This window comes from Dreissena polymorpha, chromosome 2 (genome assembly GCF_020536995.1).
Source record: "Dreissena polymorpha isolate Duluth1 chromosome 2, UMN_Dpol_1.0, whole genome shotgun sequence".
Classification (NCBI taxonomy): Eukaryota; Metazoa; Mollusca; class Bivalvia; order Myida; family Dreissenidae; genus Dreissena; species Dreissena polymorpha.
Window position 1 is genome coordinate 64,383,138 of NC_068356.1, and position 11,686 is coordinate 64,394,823.

The window sequence follows — 11,686 nt, forward strand, 5'->3', positions numbered from 1 at the left end:
TTTAAGGACCAAATATAGAGCTTGAAGAAATTAAACATGCATTATATTAGACATTAACTTATCGCACAGAGACATATTATATGTTAACTGTGATAGTTGAATGCATTGAACAACAGTTAATTTTTTTCTAATTTAGTGGATCTCCAATTAAAAGTGGACCACATAGAAATACTGGTAGAATGGTATCTAATCTACTTCAGTTTGAAAGAAGACGTTTCAGCAAAAAATATATGTTTTAAAATCAATGTTACAGTGATATGATCAAACAATGGTATATTAATATGATATTATTCATTTGGTCAAAATACTTCTCCCATAACAAGCATGGCATATTAGTTACATATGCCGTTGCAAATCTAGAAACGTAGAATCGAAAAATACAATTTTCATGCTAGAAATTTAAATATGAAAATTTGGATTACATGCAAGAACCAAGTCCGCAGGTTCGAGGAAAATGTCTCACTTTAATGTTAAATAACAATATTTACGAGAATGATATGCTGAGTAAACGGTGGTTTTAGAATTTTTGAGGCTGAAGGCATTTTAACATCGGACACCGACACAAGTCATAGTATATAAGCCGAATTATTGAAATTTAAAAAAGGTCTAGATAATAGAGGTTTGCCAAAATTATCGTGAATGTATTTATATTTATTTTCTTATAATACAAAATATAAAGACATATATCGGTTAACTCACTATTTTTGGAATATATATAAACAAATTTAGAACTATCCAGAAGTGATATTTTACAAAATACCACAATTCCACCGACTTAATTGCATACTTTCGGTAATCAATTCACACAGTTTGCATACATATAATGGATTTGACGGTACTTTAACACGTTCAACAAAAGGAGAAAACAAAAATTAATCGATTAAAATTAAATTAACACTAGATTCACAACGACAATCCCGACATTTCTACACATTTGAAATAGTGTGTATAAAATAATATGTTCGTGTTTAATTACTACATCATATTGTTTTCTATGTCGCATTTCCTCTTTCATACGTTCAGCGGAAGCGATAATAATACACATAAACAACCTCTTCTGATATAAATTCACTTTCTTTCGAAATAAATCTGCATAAACAAAAACGTTCAGGAATGTAACTGAAAACAAGTTGTTTAACATTACAATATCCGCATAATAACATATTAAAGGTGATTGGGTTGCAATATCCCCAATATAAAAATATCGCGCAACACCCATTTAAGCGAGTATATACCAACTTACTGAAAAGCAGATAAAACGATGTGAGTCAAACAATCTAGAATAAAAGGTCAGGAGAAGTAGTACCAAAAATTCAACAAAATTAAAGAAATATACAATTGCAAATAAATGTATGCGGAACAGTAATATACGCATTAATGTACAAAAAATAAAATCTATTGGAAGATCTTTCTAATCTGATAAGTTTTGATCATAAGACACATTAACACAATTGGTTCTACAACAAAAATAAAACATTTGTTTTTCAGAAAAGGACTTGTCCGAGCTCTGAAATCCCAATACAGTTACACAAATATTAAGTGAGGTAGAAACTGTGTGTCGCGCACAAGAACTGCGTATCTACCGTAAATGTCAAGGTAATACCTATAGTTTAAAAAAATGCCGTTTTAGAAATTATAATTTTATTATGTGCCCCATAATAACTTTTAATTGCCTGGTATGATCTTATAATATTCATAATTATTCAATAATAAGAGCACATGGTTCAGCTTTTTGATTTCCAGCAATTATTTAATTATTAAACAGTATAACAAAAATAAGTTCAATGGTATCGTACACACATGTCTTACATTTTAGTATACATCCTATAGAAACCAAAGGTCTAACAATGCGGACGGAACATCATTCATGTACAATTGAAGAGGAAACATCAAAGGTAATACAACACAACCATGATATGGTAGCAAAACGCACGTTGAGGTAGGCTTTGCACTTATGTTCAACTTATTTTATCATCTCATGTGTTTGATCAGCAAATTCAAGAGATTAACAACCAGTATTTAATTGTTTCCAACAGTAAAAAAATGAAGTGAAAATTATGTATACTGTTCACTGTTTCACTTTGAAATGACGTTATTAGTTTTACGTCATGACGTAAATATTCAAATTATCCAATATAACCGTTTTACAGTATACACAAACGGTGGAAAGCGTTACATTAAACATTGTCCTGGTTTCGGTAGATTTTGGATTTTTATGCATTTGTGATCATATATAATTAATATTTTTCCTGATGTCTATTATGTTTTTATTCAAGAATTATTGTCTGCGCTCGCTCACTCACTTTGAAAATCTACCTAATTACAACGAACATCCTTTTTTATATTTCATCTAAGAAGATACCTGCGTGGAACGTTAATTGTACGACTTGAGTAATTATTTTTTTTAAATTGTATTTTTACATTGGTCTTTTTCCGACAAGAAAATAATAAAATACAAACTAGTGTATATAGACAGATATGTACATATGCATGCAAATACATTTCTTATACTTTCTTTCCAGACCGAAAAAATACAAACATCTAATGCCAACCTCATTATATCTGTTATCGAAACATCACAGAGAGGGAAAGAACTTAATGACGCCCATCAACGTTTGCTAACATCACTTGGTGAAATTGCAGATAGCAGAGGTAAATGATAATATTATGTTTATTATGCTTTTAAATATTGAAACACAAATAACATAAACACAACAACATTTTAGACGCCATTTAATAAACGATCCATGGCTGTTTCAAGTCATTTGCCTTTTATTTGTATTAAGGCACGTGGATAATCAGCTTTAGTACTGAAAACGAAGCCGTTGAGTACCTGGAGGTGAAACAAAGCAGTTCCAAGGCTTACGAGAAACCAATTGAATATTTTGAAAAGTCGTTTGGTGACGGCATTCTTGTACTGGTAAGGCGCTTTACAGGTTTACTTTATTCAATTAAATTGTATTACATTATTCCCGATCAATTCTTATCGACAATTTTATTGGTCAACTTCCCAATAACCCATGTATCATTTAATGAATCGCGTTTCGATCTTTTGGCCATGATTATTTATCGGAAAAATACTTAATCCAGGTATTTAAATAGTTTTTTATGCAATTTTGTGAAGTAACACAATTACACAGCTTTAATGTGATGTAATGGTGGGCTTTACATTGTTATAATTGTCTAAAATTCTTACATGCTTTGTTAAAATGGTATTTTGTGTCATTGATTTGTTTTTTTTCGTTTGAAGCGATTAATTCAATCGAAACATAAAATATAACTTTTAATTATATAGATGGATCCATTTGAATGTAGTTTAAATAACCCTGCAATTATCTTGTGTGTTTCACAGGATCATGATGACAACAATAGTGTACACTCAACCAAACACTCTTACCTGCTAATGAGAGGTGTCGAAAGCTTCGACTGCAAACGTAAGGACCGTGACAATTTAGGATGTGTTGTGATTGTTCTCGGGGTTGATGTGTCTGTATTAAAGAAGGCACTCTACGCTGTTACCCACGGCATCCCGGTGGTTTTCATACAAGGATCGGGATCAGAAGCTGACTTGATTGCAGCATGCATTAATCAAAATGAACGTTCGACCGACAAGTATGTTTACAAATAAAAATTGCTTTACTATTAACATACCATATAATTTAACACTATACTCTCAATATATGCTCTGTTTGAAAACTTAATAAAGCATGAATATGCAATACGTCACTTTCCTTTTACCCATTAAAGATGAATAGTACTAAAATAATTCAACTCTGTGTTATATTTCATAAGTTCTCAGAAGACTGTGTAACTCTCCAAATGTATCGCTTTTATATCTGATTCTACGGAACAAAAATACTTTTACAAATAGAATACAGCAACTGTGTATACATGTGGGAATCATTTTAACATCAATAATTACAGAGGCGTACCACACGTTTTGTCATATATACCAAATACATACCTTGTAGTGTTTCCATTTAAAGCGATGACTCTGGTATAATAGTGCATCATTACTAAGGTTTGTACAGTTTATATAGTCTTCCAGTGAAGCAATGTCTGTTGCAGTGCCAAAGAAGAATGCGTCCATTTGCTCAAAGACATTCTCGAAGAAACAAAATATGTAAGAAAGCTAGTCATCAAATAAAGTTCACAAATTCAATTTGATTTAAATAAAGAATTTATTTGTAAAAATGTAATTATTATAAATACATTATTAGTATTTTAGTTATAAGAATTAGTAGTATTAGTATAGTAGTATTAGTAGAAGGGTAGAAGACAAGTAGTTGTAGAAGTAGTAGAAGTTATTACTTTTCTACTTTTATTTACAGGTAAACATTTACTCTCAATCAGAAACGACTGACATACAATATGCCATTCTATTAGCTCTCAAGAAAGGTAATATCTTCTTTTGTTCAATGAAATTACAAACATCAAAATGGTATACCCTATACGTTTCAAATATTTAATTATACACACACAATTTCGCAACAATTGTAATTTGGTTTAAGCAATTCTGATTTCACATAATGTGTTTTTATGCCCACGGTATGGTGGCATATAGCAGTCGCACTGTCCGTCCGTCCGTCTGCCCGTCCGTCCGGCGTTCCGTGTCCGGAGTTTTTACCTTAACGTTTTTAGATATTTACGTGATTTTTCGGTTGTGAGTCTACTTGCATAACGTACATATAAGTTTGTGTTTCGTTTCGGTTCATCGATTTTTTTGCGAAGTTACGATCCTCTTATAATAACAGTTTCCGGACTTTTTTTATAACCGTTAGCTGATATTGACCTGATTTTTGGTACGTGAGCCTACCTGCATGACTTACAGATCAAGCTTGAGTTTAGTTCCGGTCCATTTATTTTTGACGAATTTACGGGCCTTGGGCTTAGAAATTTTTTTAAATAACTTTTTGGTCGATTTTATTCCGAAACGCCCTCAGATACTGACCTTATCTTTGATGTGTGAGCCTACCTACATGACTTACAGATCAAGTTCGGGTTTCATTACGGTCCATTGATTTTTGACGAAGTTACGGATCTTGGACTTAAAGGGGCTTTTTCACAGATTTTGACATATTTTAAAGTTTTTCATTACATTAAATGCTTTATATTGATAAATGTAAACATTGGATTTTAAAAGCTCCAGTAAAAAATCAAAAATAACATTAAAAAAAGGAAAAAAATGTAGCCCGCAGCAGGGCTCGAACCAGTGACCCCCGGAATCCTGGAGTAAAAACGCATAAGTCCACTGAGCTATCCTGCCAAGCATACATGAGAGGCGTGTTTTATACGTTATATAAGCAATCTCCGTAGTTTCACAAATTTAAACGATAACAACAGAACTCTCCAAATTATTCAATCGTTTCGCGTTGCAACGCTTTATAATTTTTAGGTTTTTAAATCGTCAAAAGATGCATATAATAGGCTAGCTATATTAGACCGTGGTAAATGTTCAGTAATACTGTTTCCTCACAAATATCATAACTAAAACGAAAATTTGCGAATCTGAAACAACTTTTTTTCAATTTGTCAATTTACCAAACCGTGAAAAGATCCCTTTAACAATTTCTCTAAAATAATACTTTTCAAGGCTGAGTTTTCTTATTGTTCATTGATAATTGAGGAATTTATGAGTCTTGGAATTTACTGTAAAATAACAGTTTCTTTGACTTTTTTTCTAAACACTTTCAAATATTGACCTGTTTAAGGCCCGTAACTCTATCAAATATCAATGAACAGTTACTTTGTAATTATGATTTCGATTGGGATATAGCTTCACATTGCAGTAGGGGGGTTTGTTTTTCACAAACACAGCTCTTGTTTACTTTAACACTTCTATAATACTACTTTTATAATATGCTTGTGTATTTTTTTTACAGCACACCATAGCACTTCGAAATTGCTGCTATCTCTTGCTTGGAGATGGAACAAATTCGATTTTGCTCAAAACGAGATACAGTTTCCAGATCCGATGTCTGCACGCGATGAAACCACATCTTTGACACATGTGACCAATGTAAGCGATTTTATTATTACAACAAATATTATAAAATGATTGCAATACAAAACTCACACATGATGAACAAGATATCATAATTAAGTAATGAGTACGTTTTGGAAATCGCACACAAGTATGTTTAAATAGGTTTGTGTTTTCCAACAGTTAAATGAAATGATGTTTAAGCATCTATATTCAAAAACTATACGTATATTACGCATGTATTGTAACTTGAATTCGGATCACAATGTATGCAGTACCTTTTGGGTCAAAACGTACATGTACGCACGACAGCTAAAACAGTTATTCAATTGTAACCACTGTTATCTATGTGAAACTTAGAATATTAATTTATAACAAATTATGATTGTTGATACATATTTCTTAAAAAAAGAAGTAAAAATTACTAACTATTGATTTTTTGTATTCAAAAATCTTTATTAGTTTAAATAAACCCGTATCAATACTAATCATTTGATTATATCGAAATAAACATTTGCCGAGTAGGCGTTTTGTTAGACGTAATTTAATTGGTTAAAGAGACTGTGCTGTTATGTGGAACTTAAGGTCGGACAAAACCGAATAGTGTTTACAAATAATCACATGCGCAATTTAAATTGCCGTATCGGTGTGCTTTTGATGTTGTTGTATTGATGCCTTTCAATCCGCCGACAAGGTAGACCGACAAATCGGAGGCATTAACTTGCAAGAACGTGCGAGATTAATGTGTCCTTATGTCGTTATGGCGTATAAATATGTGTTGTTTTGGCGCTCTTACATTGTCGATATGATGCGTTGGTGGGCTTGAAAGTCGCCAACACGCGGACAGGCCAAAATGGACAGTATCTTCACTTGTTGTTTCGACATGTATATTTGGCGATCTGGAAAGTTGTCGTGTTAACGCCTTTCGAAGCGGAAAACACACAAGAACGATATGGCTGAAATCAACCACCATAGTGCATCATGCTAAGTTCGGTTATTTATGCATAGTATAGAATTACAATCGGTTAGAACTGGGAAAATATGTTGTAATGGTTATTATACTTAAGCTCACGTCAACTGCATTTTATAGTGTATCCGCATTATTTAAAAAGCCGTTTTTAATTTCTATAAATATTAGATTTTTTTCCTAAAAACTCATGTCGCTCAAATGCCAAAGATCTGACAAGCATAGTTATTATGTCCAGGTCACACTTGCTGATACCCTGTTGGAAACATTGGGCAATGATCAAGCGGACTTTGTCGAACTGCTGCTTCCAACAGAACTGAACGTAAGCTACGAAGATTTGGAGAAAGTATATAGCGATGTAAGTCGTCAATCTTCAAAGAAGCTTTTAAAGATTGCCTTTAGTAAGACATTAATGTAGTCAATTGCTGTTAAGGAGAACATATTTGCACTGCTCAGGAAAACATAGTCGCATTGGTGTAAACTTGTAATAGTGTTATTCTTTCAATTTTTCTTTACCAAAGGTGCTGGGTGGCAATGCAGTAAGTGACCCAATGAAACTGTTTATTCAAAAACAGCTGCACTGGACACAGGTAAAAACTAGCACGTGTTCGTAGACATAACATACGGGGTTTCAAGTGAAATAAATGAACGGATGAATCCAAATGGATTTTTTACTTGACCAATTTATTACCTGTTATCCCAGTTTGACATGTTTGTGAACAGTGTACAAAAAAAAGACATTTTTTTTAATTGTATAAAAATAAAAACTTAAAACGTAAATATATGTTATTTTTTTTATTCTGTTTGTTACTTTTAATGTATCAGAAACTGTAATTGTTGATAATATGTAACGTCATGCTTTGCCGCCATGTGGCGCGTTAACGTCGGCCGTCGATGACGGTGACGTCATTGTAATTGTTATTATTTAAATAGTGAAACTAAAGGATCGACCCGTTATGACGCGTAGAACATTTCTCACAAATTATGGTGCCGTTACGAAAAATGACAATGAAACAAGATTTACAGAAACTATTGTCTATCCGGAATGGGAGTCGAGCAATCATCGCACATGAACTTGAAGAATTACAGACTGCAAAAGATGAGAATGATCGTGACTCCATCAAGATGATTTTGAACAACATTTCAGAAGCATTGGACTCGTTAAAAGCGATTGATGAGAAGATTTTAAGTCAAACAGAAGTTGACGAAATTCCCGAAGAGATGATGGAAACAGCGACGTACACGAATCAGCTTAAACGTAAGTTACATAAATTAAAGACAGAGTTTATTCCCACAGACAAGAACAATAAAACTGTTGACCACCCCGGTCTGCCGTCGGCGTTAGTCACCACTGATGAGAACACGCTTGTATCACCAATATCCGCCGAAGCACTATTTGAACTTTCGTCGAATTCCACCGCACACGCGACCTAAGGGCTACAACCAACTACTGTCGGTGAAGTTACTGGACTACCGCAAAACATCCGCAACCACGCAGACTTGGTCACTACCGACTTCCACCAATACGCCAGTATGGCTTCCACAAAGTTTCGAAAACCGCAAAATAAGAGAAATCTACGATTTTCGCCATAGCGCCATCTTGGGTACCCCCGACGTCCTTGATCACACCTCGTGAGCTACAGTCGCCTTCCATTGAGTTGCCTTCTAGGATACATCCACCGCAGCGCCTACTGGACAGCCCGTTTATTCCCCGCCGGTCACCTCGTCTTTATTAAACTGCAACTGGTATGCTAGCTATCCCCGCAAGCCTCACTCCAACTGTAAGTTCGGGTTTCATTCAAATACTTGTAGTTTCACAGACTTCCAAAATTTACTCTCCCGTCAATTGATGGCAACATATTGAATTGGCAAACATTTTGGGATTCGTTTGAAACGACAGTTCATTTCAATCCGAGTTAAATTGATGTTCAGATATTCAGTTATTTGAATCCTAACTGGAACATGATGCTGTGATGACTATAGAAGGGTTTTCGCTTACAAATGCTAACTAACACTAGGCCATTAATCTGTTGCGACAGAGATATGGACAATCTCTCAAAATCATTCATGCCACTATGCAGGCCCTTGTGCAATTACCAACGTCAACGAATTCATTCCATACAGACATTCTATTATAAAATGAAAACGTTTATTCGAAGCATTAAATCGTCGGGACAGGATCAAACAACATATGTTGGGTTGCTAGTACCCATTATCATCGATAAACTCTTGGGGGAAGTACGCAAACATTTAGCGCGCGAACACGGCGACTGAAACTGGATTCTCAGAGAATTGCGTTTTGCGATATTTCGTGAGATTGAAATTGCCGAAGCCGGACTAAATGCAAATCAAGGATCGGCATTCGGGTCAGCTAGCACATTCTACAAAGCTTCACCGTTTAAATCAAGGAATAAAATACAGATGAAGCCGCACACCTCACAAAATAAACATATTGAAGTGCGATGCCAATTTTGAAGCGATGAGCACAAGCCGTCAGCTTGTTCCAAGTTCAAGGACGCAGCCAGAAGGCTAACAGTTGTAAAAACAGAAAACTGTGTTTTTACTGCCTTGGAAGTCATCAAGTCCCGCTATGCCGATCAAAACACCTATGTCAGGTTTGTGGTTTAAAGCATTATACCTCAATATACGAGATGAACCCTCGATGCAATGTACCGGAAAGTCAAATAACAGATACCGGAAACGACCGTGTTGCATATGTCTACTGCTCATAGTAGATACACTTCAATTCTCATGAAGACGGCGATAACTGCAGTTTCATCACAGACGATTTCCTCGATTGCCGCAATCTTGTTTGACGAGGGACGCAGAGATCGTTTATCACAGATGAGTTTACCCAAATGTTGAAAATCACACATGAAAACACAGAAACAATTCAGCTCGCGGCATCGGTGGTTTGAACAAGCAAGTACAGCATGTTGAAATCGCGACTGTGTGTCTGCAGACGGACGGCGGAGACAAGGTTCCTATCCGTGTACTTATAGTACCGAAGTTTGCCGCCCCTATGGAGAACTGTGTTACTTCCGCAATTAGTCAGTTAGTCATCTCCGTGGTCTGAAATTAGCCCATCCCATCCATGAACATAGACACATAAACATCTCTCTTCTTATTGGTGCTTACCTTTATTGGGACATTATGAAAGATCGTGCGATACTCGGAAATGGCCCAACTGCTGTAAAGTCGAAAATCGGATACCTATTGTCTGAAACGATACCGTATGACACTACTCAACGATCTAGTGCATCACGTCATCAGCGTCATAACAAGTTTAAATGTGATTATACCACCCTTGAAAAGTTTTGTCGCTAGAGAGTATGGGTATTAATGATTCCACAACTGAGCGGAATCTCCAGGACACGATGGAACAATATCAGGAGAGCAGCATAGAGTTTCTGCGATGGTAGATATGTCGCCAAGTTGCCATGGAAAAGACAACAATCCGGATCTCCCGTTCAAACCATGATATCGCCCTAAGAAGATCACAAGAGCACAATTAGGAGGACTCCGACAGGAACCGGAAAAATACTAAAAGCGTACAGCTCAATCATACAAGATCGAGAAAGAAGAGGCTTCATTGAAAAGGTTACAGACGATTCCCAGGATCCAGTGCATTATATACCCCATCACGCAGTGAAAAAGATTCGATTAACGACCCTTCAAGAATCGTTTATGATTGCAGCTGGAGACAGTCAAGAAATGACCAAAGCCTGAAAGATTGCCTTCAGTCAACTCCGCGAATTCTTAACGAACTGACTGCCATCCTAACGCGCTTTAGAATGCATCAATTTGCTGTGACGACGGACATTGAAAAAGCTTTTCTACACGTTGGCTTACATGAGAAAGATCGGGATATGACACTTTTTTTCTGGCTAGAAGACCCCAATAACCCGTTTAGCCGTTTGATTCCTTTAAATTCCGTATAGTTTTTTTTGCGCCACGTGTTCACCACGATTATGAAACACACGAGTACCAACATCGAAACGTAGCGTCTGCTATCATGCAACGGGACTTATATGTCGACAATATTATAACGCGTTTCGAAATGATGAAGACATGATGCAGTTTTTTCATGATTTGAGAAAGTTGACTTGAAATGGTTGGATGACTCTCAGATCTTGGACATCAAACATCATTAATCTGAAAGAAGTTGCCACTTCCGGTTGTATAGAAGAAGAGAATATCGATGTCAAGGTCCTTGGAATGATATGGAAAACTTCTATGGACACCCTATATTTGATCGAGAAAACAATCCCTACCACGAATTATGTTCTTAAACGATTGATTCTGAAATATTTGGCCCAGCTTTACGACATGCTTGGACTTCTTAGCCCCGTGACAGTCAGGGCAAAATTGTTGGACCTTTGGAAGGTAAAAATCGACTGGGACATTCCACTCGACACAGAATATCAGTATCGATTGCAAACGACTTAAATGCCGCCTTTCGATGTTCGGTTCCAGCAGTACCATTTGCAAGAAAAAAACACAGAACACCCGTAATTACAATAAGAGTAGCACCCCTGAAAAGCTCACATTACCACAACTCAAACTTATGGTTGTAGTAGTGGGCGCGAGACTCGCAGACCATTACGATCATCTCTCAACATTGAGGATATCATTTACTGGTCGGATAGCCAGATTGTGCTGTTCTGGTTAGTCTACTAAACCACTTAAGAATTCGTTTCAAGACGGGTAAACGAAATCTGTAAAATCACGGAAAT

At 35.7% G+C, this 11,686-nt stretch overlaps 2 protein-coding genes across 3 annotated transcripts in view; one reads left to right on the top strand and one right to left on the bottom strand.

Moving 5' to 3' along the window:
* Positions 1 to 11,686, bottom strand: part of LOC127867342 (uncharacterized) — a 442,512-nt gene that overhangs the window by 267,351 nt on the left and 163,475 nt on the right. The gene's annotated exons all lie outside the window — the stretch shown is intronic.
* On the top strand, positions 1,821 to 10,372 carry LOC127869774 (uncharacterized). Its single transcript, XM_052412435.1, has 8 exons — positions 1,821 to 1,895; positions 2,523 to 2,652; positions 2,787 to 2,920; positions 3,353 to 3,612; positions 4,069 to 4,123; positions 4,332 to 4,398; positions 8,636 to 8,731; positions 10,266 to 10,372. The coding sequence occupies exons 1-8, from the start codon at positions 1,848 to 1,850 to the stop codon at positions 10,370 to 10,372; spliced, it is 897 nt and encodes a 298-aa protein (XP_052268395.1). The 5' UTR covers positions 1,821 to 1,847.